A 13,715-nucleotide genomic window follows, 5' to 3' on the forward strand; every position below is an offset into this window, starting at 1 on the left:
GAGCACATTATGCCTCTTCTCTAATGACCTGCCATGCACATTGCCTAAGGTTCTGAGAAATCCTGCAGTGCTTTCATTTAATTCATAAACCAAATTAAGTGAAACTCTAAGAAATGTTAGGCTTACTGTATTTCATTCACGCTTTCTTCATATTTTTATGAGACATGACTTAAAAGTAGTTCCTTTCTTGGGAAAACGGACTTGGCCCAGTGGTTAGGGCGTCCGTCTACCACATGGGAGGTCCGCGGTTCAAACCCCGGGCCTCCTTGACCCGTGTGGAGCTGGCCCATGCGCAGTGCTGATGCGCGCAAGGAGTGCCCTGCCACGCAGGGGTGTCCTCCGCGTAGGGGAGCCCCACACGCAAGGAGTGCACCCCTTAAGGAGAGCCGCCCAGCATGAAAGAAAGTGCAGCCTGCCCAGGAATGGCGCCGCCCACACTTCCCATGCCGCTGACGACAACAAAAGCGGACAAAGAAACAAGACGCAGCAAATAGACACAGAGAACAGACAACTGGGGGGGAAGGGGGCGGGAATTAAAATAAAATAAATAAATCTTTAAAAAAAAAGTAGTTCCTTTCTTGATCACTCATTCTATGATACCCAATTCTAAGGACCATTTCTAACTATCACCACTGGCACAGTTCCTCTGCACAGATAGCTCCAATGTGCAAAAGAATACACAAGATTGTTCCTTCGTCCTGTGTGCACACACTCATCCAACAAAGATCGACACACTGAGCATCTGCTGCCAGGCAGGAGCCCCGAGGTTACAACGTTGTATAAGGCAGGTGTGATCTCTCCTCGAGGAGCTCTGGGCTAAAGAAAAAACTGATTTAGAGATGACACCTGAAGATAACTACAACAGAGACAACAAATAGGATACTATGGGAGAGGAACTTACTTCACACTTCCAGAAAGGCGGGAATGAGATGCCCAAGGGATTGGGGGTAGGACATTCCAGGTATGTGGGTAGGAGCCGGCACATGCAGAGGCACGGGGTGGGTGAGAGCATGGTGTATTTGAAGAACTAAAAATGCCAGAGCAAATGGAGTGGAGTGAGTGGAGGGGAGCGTGAGGTTAGAAGAGACGAAGGCAGGCCAGCTCAGAACACGCCAAGGGCCCAGGACCCCTCTCATTCACTCAGCCTGCGTGAAGATCATTCGCCTTTTCCTGCAGCTGTCAGTGTACTTGACGCTATGGGGTAGCTCTAAGCCTTGTGACACAAAGTATGGTCCCCAATCGGTAGCATCAGCCTCACCTTGGAGTTCATTAAAAATGCAGACTCCCAGTTCCAACCCCCACCCCAACCTCCTCAGCCGGCATCCGTATTTTAATGAGACCCCTAGCAAGAAGTTTGAGAAGCGCTGTTTTCCCTTTTGATGAACAAACTCCACAACGTTTGTGTCAGACTTTCTCAAGTTCTGAAAAGGGACCTTTCTCCCCACACACGTGGTAGCCCTCAATAACCCTCTTTGGACACTGGATGGCGGCGACCTGATGTTAGTTAAGCAGATGTGAGCTTTGAGGGTCACCAAAGCCCGGAGGGCTAGAAAATAAAGCCCTTACAGCACTGGCAGTCTGCAGCCACAGAAACACGCCCACCGAGTGTCTGAGAGGGTTGGGACACGGAGCCAGCTCTCCCGCCTCTGGAGCCCCCTGTCCTCGCCAGGCTCCTGCAGTGGAAACATAGGTGCTGTGAGAAGGGGGTCAGCTGTTACAGCTGGCACTGAGCAGAGCCAAAAGTGGAGCAGAGGGGATTTTACTCAGCACTGTTAGCAAAGTTTAGAGGGCAAGAAACGCTGCTAAAGTCAGTAGCTATTAACTTCACAGGATCATGCCAACTCCCTAACGGTCCACACTGAATTAGGTTTTAAATGCACCATTCCACACCAATCCTCCAGTTGCTAAAAATCTTACCCTCACAATGATAAACATCTACTTCTGTGCACCGCTATGAGCTGCAGTCAGGCCATTCAGAAACCACGGAGGGAGACTCTAAATAAAACCCAGAGGCTGCAAAGGTGGGTGAACGCCATTCTCTCAGTACCACCCAAGAGCGCACTTGCCTGTTTCCTCAGCTCCTCAGTCTTCACCTGGTCCCATGTGACTGACACTGGGACAAAGTCAGGAGAAACCTGCAGGCACTACACACCGTTCATCCTCGGGGCAAATTAGGGCTAAGTGTGCAGCTGAAGCAAGCAATGCCCAAACGCAGTGCATTGCTTCATTATGAGAAAGGGAGTCCTGTTCCAGGGTTTTGCACACTTCAGTCTCTCAAACACCACTTCACAATGTTTGGCAAATTATTTATTTACTTGATAATATCGGCATATTTTTCTTTAAATTGACTCACACCTAAAGTTTCTATACATTCTATACATATATCTGTGAAATTTTGGGTTTAGAAGCCTGGTTGTGGTTTTTTTAAATACAAATGAAAATAAAATTTTAACTCTTCACATAATTTTGTCTGTGTAGCATCTAAACTCATCTTGTATTTTCAACATCGGCCTGAATTCCACACTTTGAGAAACTTTGTTTTATCTGATAGAATTGGGCCAGGAAAAGGCACCTTGTATTCTCTCACTTTCCTCCTGAGGACAGGTCTTTGGGAGGGCAAACGCTCTAAAGATACTGCAGAGAGAAGAAAACACCAAATACTTTGACATCAAGCAGGCTGGCCCTTAATCACAGCCCACCTCAGAGGCCAAGATCCCCATATACTACCAGATGGTTCCTCAATGCATCTTGCAGACAAGATGTCCCAGGACTTTGCTAAGTTTTCAGTGGATGGAACCCCTTATTTCTTCTGCTGCACAGGGTTATAAAGCCTTTGCCATCATGTCTACTGCTGAGACCAACCTCAGGGATGGTAGAGCATCACATTGCCAGACAGCCTCTCTGCCTGCAGATCTCAGCCCACCACTTACTAGACGTAAGGACTTAGACTTGCAAAATGAGAACGGCAGCACATATTTCATAGGATGGTAAAGACTGAATAACGTGTTCAGATGTAGCACCTGGCTGCAGGGGAGGGCTGCTTTTGACTGCTCAGCATCGCCCTGGTTCTTAGATCCCAGGGTTTACGCTGGTCATCAGTGCCCCCTCCAGGCCGTTGCTGGAACCACAGGGAGAGAGGCCTCCCTTTCTCAGCTGGAATGTACAGCTGGAAGGGCATTCAGGCCAGGCGCCGCATGGTCCTCTTTGCCACCACGTGGAGAGACCACCTAAAGGGGAAGACTAAATAGGGGAAGGCTGAGCTGAGAAATGGAGAGAAAGACACGATTGCCCTGTTTGCATTCCTGGATCTAGGCTTGCCTTAATGCCAGCTTCAGTCCTTCACTTCCCAGTTAAATTCCCTTTTTGGTTTAAGGTGGTTCAGTTGTGTATCCATCACTTTCCACCAAAGGAACTGTGACAAATACACTGACTCACAGAGTGCAATTTATGTTGACAGAGAATCTCCATACATGCCTTTGCTGCCCGTGTAAGAAAGAGTGATTACAATGTAAACCATGCAGGCATTTGCCCACAAGTAAGGTATATGGGAATCATTGGGGAATTCCAGGGAAGATAAAGGAAGGGGTCAAAATTTGCCTCAGCCAGTCACAGAAAAGGTCTTGTAGAGCCTTGACCCAAAAGCCTTGTGAATTTGGAGCCCTCTTGTGGATAAAGAATTCATTGCCATACAAAAGTGTGACTGCTTCCCACCCAATTCAGGAGAGATCGTCCATCTGGCCCAAGCCATTTGTCCTTCTGGTAAAAATAAAAGCCTACTTAATTTTTTAAAAATATGCATACCATACAAAATGCCAGTCCTTAGCAGACACTGTGGGAAACTGGAGCTGGATGCCAGCTACCACGCTCATCAGGACTGCGGGGTTCCATAGGGAAGGAGGAACCTGCCCTAATGGACACATTTCCCAAGGCCCAGTTTACATAACCCTCCCCGCAGGGGGCTGTGCGGCCATGATTTTGGTGCCCCTTCATGAGGCCATAAGCATCTGACAACCTCTTCAGAGGAAACCTGTGTTGCTTGCAGTAATGACTAGCACTTGAAACTATGGTTCAGGCACTCTGCTACATGCTTTATAGATATCATCTCTTTTAATCCTCTGGGTACTCCTTTCATTCTCATTTTACAGATGAGGAAATTGAGTCCTTGATAAGCAATTCATGCAAGGTTTCACAGCTGTATGTGGCAGGGCAGAACTTAAACTCAGGGGCATACTCACTTGGCCACTGCACAGCACGACCTCCCAAAACACAGCGCCACCTGCCATGAGGGGAGCGCTCGCTGTGTGCCAGGCCCAGCACCAAGCATTCCACGTCAGCCACGGCCACCTCTAAGTCTCACAACCACCACGCGAAGGAGGTGCTATTAGCCCCAACTCTGAGATGAGGAATCCGAGGTGCAGGGAGGTTAAAAGCATGCCCTTGGCTACGCAGAGGCAGGGCTGGCCTACCAGGGTCTCCTGGTCCTGAAGCATTGCCCTTCAGCAATGTGTGACACCAACTGAAGAGAGAGCAGTCACGGGGGTGCTGTCGTCCAGGTGACGGCAAGCCTGGAGGCCTGCGCGCCACTCCTGGCTCTGGCTCTAATGAACTCTGTCATTTCAGGCAAGACTTCTTCCCCTCTCTTGGCCTCAGTTTCCCCATCTGACACATGACGGGACCAGACTGACTCATTCCTAAGGTTCTTCTCAGCTCTAAAGTTTTTCAGGTTCCAGGTTTTCGAAACCCACTCCAGATCACCGCAGCCAGGCATCTGCGTGCAGTGCAGAGATGAAGGTGGAGGTGTGTAGCCAGGCCTTCCAGAAGGGAGCTGTCCACGCTGGAGTGTTCGGGGTGAACACCTGCGCCAGGCCCTGGGTGGGGGTGCCCTGTGGAACGGACTCCCCAAGTCTTCACTGAACGATAATTTCCCTCAAGGGGGACCTGCAGGCAAGGTTCAGCTCACAGAGGTGTTTGAGTTGGCTCGTGCAATGTTTTAAAACAAATGGAATTAGTTGCCAACATTTTAAGATCAGGATATTTTGCACTAAGATCTGGATTTCTCAGTTCTCCTAAAAAATCTGAAGACCTGGCCACAGCAGGCCCACATCCCCAGTGGCCACACTGGCCCACGCTGGCGGGCTCCTGGCCCCCAGGAGTGCTCTACTTGCCACAGTCCCCGTGAATCCCACAGCCTGTCACACACACCTTCCCTGCCGGGTCCCATAGGAGCTTCAGTTTACGAGCCTCCCTTAAGGACTCTAAGCTTAGTGCCCCTTTCCTGGGGAAGGACATTGTTTGGCCATGAAAACAGAAGCTCTTTTTCCTCAAGACACAAGTGCACTGAGCTCTGCTGATCCTGGAAGCTGAACCCTTTGGCCTGGGTGCAGGTAGGAGCCCTGGGCCCTGGAGCCGAAACCTGAAGGGACATAGGAAGGAGGGGGTTTCTCCATCCATGAGACTCTTTCTATCGTCTCAGCCACCACTCGGATCTCTATCTGCTTTCCGGGGCCCAGAGTGGACTAGCAGGAATGTGTCATTTCCCTGGGTAGGGACTATAATGGCAACATTGTGCTGAGAGGAACAAGAGAGGTTTTCATGCGGTGGCCGGCATTGGGCAGAGACCCGAGCAAGGGCTCTGGAGCTCCCCCTCCGCAAAGGAGTATGGGAGGCAGGGCCCTGAGCCGAGGGAGAAGCCCTGGGCACTGGCTGCACGTCCACAGCAGCAGGCCGTGGGGACACAGGCAGTGCCCTCAGGGCTCCTCATGGCAGTCGCATCTCCCTCTGCAAATAAAAGAGCAAATGAAACAAATTCCAGAGGATAATGGGATCCCCATTAATAGAATCTGAGAATAGCAAGCCTCAGTGGACACTGAATATTTATTCACTGATTCACTCAATGAATATTTATTGCTCCTTACCATGTGCCAGGTACTGAGCTAGGCTCTGGAGACATAGCAGTGAGTAAGACACACATACCTTCACAGTGCTTACAATTTGGGGGGGGGGGGTGGTTGTCAAAGAGGGGTAAGGAGAGAAGCAAATAGGAAATTATGCATTGAAGACCCAACAGAATAATTGAGTTCTTGGACGCAGTGGCAGAGCCCGTTCAAGAACCCAGATCTGAACCCCCAACCTTTGCTTCTTTGCTTTTCTTACTCTTCCTGGGCTCTCCTGAGAACCTTGCTTGTCCACTCTGAGGAATGGTGAGTTGGGGCTCAGTGAAAAGGAGGGCCTCAAACGCCATTATTAAAAATCTGAAACTTTCCTCTGAGGGCAAAGGGAGCCACAAAATATTTGTTAAGGGAAGTGCCATGCTCTGGCGGGGATAGTGGAATGAGGCTCTGGTGGCCGTGATGGAGGCAGATCCTGGAGGCAAATTGCCAAGTTAGGAGGCTGGGGTGTTTTGCTCACTGGGACAGAAAACCTTTCACCTCCAAAGTTTTCTTTCTGTTCCCAGGGTTTCCCAGTTCCACCAGATAAACTAAGAATGAGACTAAGGAGTATCATTTGTTTTCACAAGACAGGGAGCCTGAGGGAGCTGAAAGCCCTCTTCCTGGCATTGTTCACCAGGGCAGCATTTGATATCTCTCGACAAAACTGGAGCTCCCTACACAGAATTCTTTAGGCAAGCGACAGGCAAACCTGGAAAAACTCAGAACTGATTGCAAAGGCAAGGAAAGGGAAGAATGTGAGGCAGGATCCAAAGATCCTTGGTAGGGATTGAACTCAAACAGAAAAAGGGAAAGGGGAAGAGAAAACCAGGCACGGACTCTTCCATTCCCACCTTTGTCCCCATGTTTCCCACCAGACACCCACATTCCAACCCAACCAAACCGTTTTAGAGACACATCCTGCAGTTTTCTATCTCTTTATCTTTGCTCTCCCTGTTTTCTCTGCCTGAAATGTTCTCTCCTTCTTGTACTTTCAAACTCATTTGCCTTCTAATGCCAAAAGTCCCCATGACCAGCAAGAAATTCTTGTTTTGTCTTTCACGGATGCCAAAAGCACTCTGTCGTGGCTTGCCACAGCTGCGATGACAAATCCCACACAATGGGTAGCCTTAAAGAACAGGAATTTATTGTCTCACGCTTTTGGAGGATAGACGTCCAACACCAGAGCTTGCTTTTCCCAAGAATCTGTAGCGTTTTCCGGCAGTCATCTGTCACATGGCGATTTCCACTGACTTCTGGCTTCTACTGAGTGACTGCATCCAAATTTCCTTTGCTTACAAGGACTCCAGTCATAGGGCTTAAATCTACCCTACTTCAATTTGGCCTCATCGAAGATCCTATGCACAAATGAGTCCACACCTTAACTAAAAACATCGTCAAATGGGTTCCCACCTACAAGAACACAGATTAAGACTTGAACACTTTTTCATGGGGGACATGATTTAATCCCCAACACACTTAATCACCCCTCAGGAAAGTTCACATAATGATTTATATTAAAACTATTTTTCACATTTCTATGTCCTTGACTAGACTGCAGGTTACTTGAAGCTGCATATCATTCCTACTTAGTTCTCTCATAGGACCTTGCACAGAGGGTAATAAATATTGCCTCAGTTCAGAAATCTGGAGGTGTCTTTATGGTTCTTATGGTTTTCCTTCACTAGAGGAAAATAACAGAAAAAAATAGATAGGATGCATCTCTGACAGATCAACAGATCTGGAGCAGTTAGGTCTGCTGCTAAGGTTTCCACTGCAGATGCAAGTAAAAGAAGGTCCTTGCGCTTTCTGTCTGCCTGGTTGTGGCAGCCAAGATTAAATGGGGGAATACAAGAAATTGTAAAAACATGGGGAAGGGGAGCTAATTTTTGCAACTCAGAAATAAACTTAAAAATAGTTATTTCTTATCCAAAGCCTACAAATAGCCCTTTATGTGTTGCCTCCACCTCTATCACATTCAGTTGCCCAAACAGCAACAAAAGTGTTCTTAGTCAACTTAGTCAACATTGCCACCTCGTGGACATCTTGACTAATTCTCAAAACCAGAAACTTCTTTTATTAATCTCCAGAACTCTGCCCTCACTGTGTGTACTTCCCCTTTTTATATCTCACCCAGACTACAGCTCAGTTAATTCCACCCATAAATTACTCCATGGATACATACAAATTCTCTTTAGCCCTTTTGGCTTTTCTGTTCCAATTCTCTGCATGAATCTTCAAAGTCCTTGAAAGTTGCTGAAAGTTCACTTTAAAAATCTCTATAGGAGCACATATAGCCCAGTGGTTGAGCACCTGCTTCACATGTACAAGGTCCTGGGTTCAATCCCCAGTACCTGGTCAAAAAAAATAAAGAATCTCTACAAAAGCCTCCACATGCATTTGCAACGTTTACATTTTATAATGTTTGCTTTTTATTTCAAATGAAATACTACGTTTTAAACAGTACTTGTGGGCTAGCCTGGGAACATAACCACAATTTATAGCCTTGCTTCAAACTGTTTCAGAGTTCAAACAATGTACTTTTGGAACTTAATCCACTTGTAAATTGTTGATTGTCTGTTTAGAATTTAAACTGACCTTTTCAAATTGGAAAAGTGGGCAGGAACAAAGAGGAACTAGGAAAATAATAACGGCTCACATTTTCATAGCTATTTATGGTTTATAAAATGGGTTTGTATCATCATTTCACTTGCTCTCTCAACAGTCCTCTGTGAGGTCAGTATAAGGTTTCCCAAAATACAGATAAGAAAGCAAGCCTATGGACTGAAAATTATGTACTTAGGAAATAGTAAAGCAAGAGCTAATACACAAGATTTCAGCCTCAAAATCCTGTTTGTTTTCTCCTACACCACATTTCCTCTGAATACTCACACACATACAATCATACTCACTAAACAAAGTACTGATGCAATTTTGTGAAAACAGAGTTATTTCCACTTGCCCATAAAAACCATAAAAAATAATTCCCTGCCCAGGAAAGTGTGGGATATTCTTTCTCAGGCCCCTCTTGCCTCTGTGCCCTTGCACAAGGTGTTCCCAATGCTGGAATGTCCTAAGTAAAGAGGAGTAGGCTTAAAAAAGTTAAAAACACGATCTGGCCCACGTTGAGGGGAGGGATGGCTGGGAGGACAATTGGGCCTGGACTTCACTTTATGGAAGGGACTCAAATTTGGACGTTTGAATTGTCTAGAAATGAGTTAGACCTGTTTTCATACAGATACACTAACAGGATGAACGATATTGGCATTTTTTATATATCTTTAAACTTAAATCCTGTAACTGGACCGCTGCACCCATAGCAACACCTTCCCTACATCTTGCGATTCTTTGGGGAAGAGTGCACTTATACTGAATTGTACTGCTGAAAGTGTTAATTTCCAAATGTTTTATCCTTCTGTTTTGGCACTTCTTCATGTTTCAATATACAGGGAACCTCAGATATTGGAAGTCACCCAGGCCATTCCCCACCTGTTGGCAATAGCCTGTTTGTTTCTCCTTTTCCCAAGTGGCTTTCTGACTGAAGTGCTCTGTTTATTATCATCATCATTATTTCAGTCCTCCTTCACATCATTATTGACACCGCAACACCCTAATGCCTGGCCCACTGTCTGGCACCAGAAGTTGCTCAGGAAAGGCCTGTCGAACAGAGAAGATAAACCCAAAGCCAGGAAATGGGTGGAAGTTGCAGGGAAGGGGGGTTTAATTCCATTAGAGAAAAACACGCTCTAACAGTCTCCACTATCCGAAGATGGAGGGGGCTGGGAGGGGAGGGAGTGAGCCGCCCAGCACTAGCGGAGTGCAAGCAAAACTGAACTCCGCTTTGGTAGCGGTTGGGGTGGGACGCGGACACTGGGACCAACGTGTGTGAAGGGGGAAGTGGGTCCTGCAGCCCCCAGCGGGAGGGGTGCGGGAGAGGTGCGGAAGGGGTGCGGAAAGCAGGGCGTGGCGCGGGTGTGTGCGGGACCCGGGACACCCGCGCGCGGCCGAGGGGTGCGGAGCGCGCCGGGTCTATTCCGGGAGCGGCTGGAGGGGCCGCGCGGGCGGGGCGGGGGCGCCTGGCGAGCATCCTGTCGGGGGAGGGGACGCGCCCGGCGCTGGCCGCGGGGCCGGGACTGCAGAGCGCCTGGCGCCCGCCGCCGCCGAGCCCGCCGCCCCCGGCCCTGCGGCTCCGCGCGTCCTCGGGATCCCGGACGGCGCCATGGACCGAGGCCGCGGTAAGAGGCGCCGCAGCACTTGTTGCAGCGCGGGGCGGGGAGAGGAGAGCCGGGCGCTCGGCAGGCCCGGGAGGCGAAGGAGGGAGACAAGTGGGCGGCCCGGGAGCTGAGGGGCGGCCCGAGGGGGCGCGGGGTCTGGGGGAGTGGAAGACGGGTGTGTGTGTTTAGGTGTCTCCTGCTGCCGGCGGACGGGGGTGGATGTTCAGCCCGCTGGTCCACAGGCTGAGTCGCTTCTTGTGCGTAAAATTAGCTTTCCTGTGCGCCTAACTTCAGAAGATTCCCTACGGGATTCCCCAGGCGCTCTTCCCACCCCCTCCCCTCGGCAGAGGTGTACAGGTCGCACTCACTCAACCCCTCGACGTGACTTGCAAAGCACCCTCTGTGCACCTGGCCAAGGGAAGACTAAAGCGAGGTTAAAGGCCCCAGGGGACCAAGCTTGCAGCTCCCTGGAGGAGAGGGCACCTTAAAAAGCCTTAGAACGCTGGACGGAGGCCTCGGGTGCTGAGAAGGAAAGTGGGCACCCGCCAGGAGGGGTTCCGGGAAGGAGTGTGGAGATGCGAGTCCCAGCTGTAGCCTAGACAAACTGCGTGTCCTCAGCCCTGTAGCTTGTCCTCTCTGGGATGGCTACAAAGCTGGGCTAGATGTTCTCCCAGGCCTGTGCCTGCTCCAACTCTTTTTCAGGGAAATGTGCATTCGGTAGAAGTTTCACAGAAATGGTAGGGACTTGGAGCCTGTGGAAACTGAGATAGACGTGAGCAAAGGTAGCTTCACGGAGGGCGGAACAGCTTAAGTAAAGGTATAGAAATTACCATGGCCATGTGCCTGTTTGCAGAGAGGTAGCCTGCGAAAAGAAGAAGAAGTACCAGTATGGACTGCATCCTAACACACACCCTTCCCCACACACACACACACACTTGTCATCCAAAGCCATCTCATAGTGAGTACTGTGCCCACACCAGAAGCTTTATTGTTATTGTGATGGTGGTGGTGATCATAACTAATGGAAAATTCCTCCCCCTCCTCACAATATTCTTAATAGCTACCTGCTTGCTGTGCTAAGGCCCCCAAGGGGGTAAAGGAATGATCAGGAGCCTGGAAGCAATTACAGGGTCCCTGGGGACTGGGATGGGTGCCTGAGACCATTTCTGGGCTAACCTGCCCTGCATTCCTACAGCAGGGAAAGCCAGGCTTAAAGAGCTGAGCGGGCCATAGGGGATCACTGGTTTTCAGTTCAAGACCCCAGGCACAACCTCACCACCCACCCCATCCCCAACACAAATGCTGCATACACCTCTGTTAGGGGCTGAGAAGGGCAAACAGGGAACGGAGGGAGCTTCTGTTTGGCCCTTCCAAGACTGAGTTTGTAACAGTTTTCACCTGTTAATTGACTCCTGAGGAAATTTGCTGAGTGTACATACTCACCCCCCCTCCCCAGTGAGGGAAAACAGGTAGAAGAGATGCCTCTGTCCTTGTGTCCCTCACAGCACTCAAACATCTAAAGCAAAGAGCCTCACCGCCACCCGCCTCCCCCACCACAAGTTGTCAAATATCCCCTATCTGGTGTCCAAGACAAAACCTACACTTAGGCCTACCCAGAATTGAGAAAAACAGACCATTTCCTTCTTACACAGACCAAGAGTGACAATTCGCTTGGTTCTTTTTAATGTACTTTTAAAAGATTTTTTTATAGATACTTAGATTATATAAATATTACATTAAAAAATATAGGGGATTCCCATATGCCCCACTCCCTACCCCTCCCACATTAACAACATCCTTCATTAGTGTGGTACATTTGTGACAATTAATGAATACATTTTGGAGCATTGCCATTAAGCGTGGGATTATAGTTTACATTGTAATTCACTTTGTTTTAAATGTTTAATCCCCCCAGAACCACTCTTGGTGACTTGCAAAGGCCTTCTCAGAATGCAAGTGAAGTGGTCACAAGGCCACAACACACAAAACCAGGTGTCACAGTGGGCTCTCCCTATGGAGCTCAGTCTCCTGCCATGATAAATAATTTCAAACTTATGAATTAAGTGAATTATGAATTAAGGCAAGCATTAATACGTTATGCAACATCTGTACTTATTTTTAAGATAAAACATCTGTACTCATTTGTAAGATTGAACATGAGACTTCAAAAATCAATCCAGGGTCCTTTCTTGTTGTGCCTCCATCCCCATGTGACTGTGCACTCACTTCTGTAGTCAGGGAAGGGTTTAAGAAGCACAGTTCTCATTTCAACCCCATACCAACCGTGTGGAGTTTGCATTTTGTTCATCTTCCAATAATTGGGGAACCTGCAAAATTAGAAGTGCTCCCAAACCATTCCCCACCATGCCCAGGGTACGGGGGAGGAAACCAAGCTTCAGCAGTAATAACTGGGATCACTGCAGGCTCACTGGATGCCAGGCGCCATGCTCAGCTTTTTACACAGCTTCTGTCAAATCATGACGCTCAGTGGGGATGAGGCCAGAAGCAGGTACAACCATTAATTCCTTCCTCCTAGGATGGTGGGCTCTGCCGGGTCAGGTCATTAACCCTAAGTGCACAGTGACTCACCATGTGGGAGGTAGAACTGGGCCTTGAACCCAGCTCTGTCTGCAGCAAGATCCTGGTTTTAAACTTTCCGCTGAACTGCCTCCGTGGTGGCAGGTGACCTGTGCAGGTCTTCCTGCTCCAGGAAGCCTCCACCATGCCTCCCCTGCACTGTTCAGATGTTCACTACCAATTACAGCATGAAAACTCTGCATCAAAGTCAAATGACTTGAGATTGGAAACCAATCTGAGAAATAGGATATCTCTTCTAGCAGGGTTAATAAAGCAGGATTGATAAGACACAGTAATACACATAGAAACCACTTATATTATAATAAAATTCCTTCAAGAAGGATTTCCCAATTCATAAATATAGAGAGAATCAGCCATTGGTGAAGGTAATGCACAGGTAAACCCAATGACTGTAGACACCACCTTTTACCAAGACAAGTTAGTTAATTCTCTATCCTCACATGAGGATAAAATATAGACAATAATATCTATTTTGGGGGTTGTAAATATTAAATGAGGTATTCATCAAAAACACTTCAAACAATTGCCAGTGCAAGAAATGCATTCAGTAAATGCTGACTGTTGTAGTAATCTTTTTATCAGACTCAACATAACGAAACTGCTTTGTAGACCTTCATTGGGCCCTTCCACAAGCTAGTGCAACTCTGATGACACTTTTTGAGTCCCTAGTTTGTTTCAAGCACCAAGCTAGACAATTTTGTGTAAAACTCAAAGACAGAGACCATGTCTTTGGATCCCAGAGCTCCTTCAGGGAGCTTGTCTCTTGGAAATCCACCACTGACCTTCAATAACTAGACCAATGTCTGACTGACATTTCTGAGTGATTGATAAAATACTAACATACATGCTGGTGTGTCCATTTCCCTTATTCATACCTACTGACTGTGGTTTTGCCAGGACAGTTTTGCTTTTGTGAGCCTTCCAGCCGTCTTGAGCCATATTCTCTTTAGTCTTTGGTAGGAATTTTCTCTGATTT

General features: G+C 48.1%; 1 protein-coding gene and 1 pseudogene across 2 annotated transcripts in view; both read left to right on the top strand.

Moving 5' to 3' along the window:
• The first annotated feature begins 7,643 nt into the window (after positions 1–7,643).
• LOC111762462 (small nucleolar RNA SNORA31) lies at positions 7,644–7,783 on the top strand (annotated as a pseudogene).
• A 2,243-nt stretch (positions 7,784–10,026) lies between these two features.
• The window catches only part of AFAP1L1 (actin filament associated protein 1 like 1), a 66,370-nt gene continuing 62,681 nt past the window's right edge, over positions 10,027–13,715 (top strand). Inside the window, exon 1 of one of the 2 annotated variants that reach the window (XM_004450957.5) lies at positions 10,027–10,162. In XM_004450957.5, coding sequence (XP_004451014.1) covers positions 10,147–10,162 — 16 coding nt within the window. In that variant the 5' untranslated portion in view covers positions 10,027–10,146. The remainder of the gene's footprint in view (positions 10,163–13,715) is intronic. The other variant, XM_058280792.2, reaches the window with a different exon arrangement.

Source organism: Dasypus novemcinctus, chromosome 2, assembly GCF_030445035.2.
Source record: "Dasypus novemcinctus isolate mDasNov1 chromosome 2, mDasNov1.1.hap2, whole genome shotgun sequence".
NCBI lineage: Eukaryota > Metazoa > Chordata > Mammalia > Cingulata > Dasypodidae > Dasypus > Dasypus novemcinctus.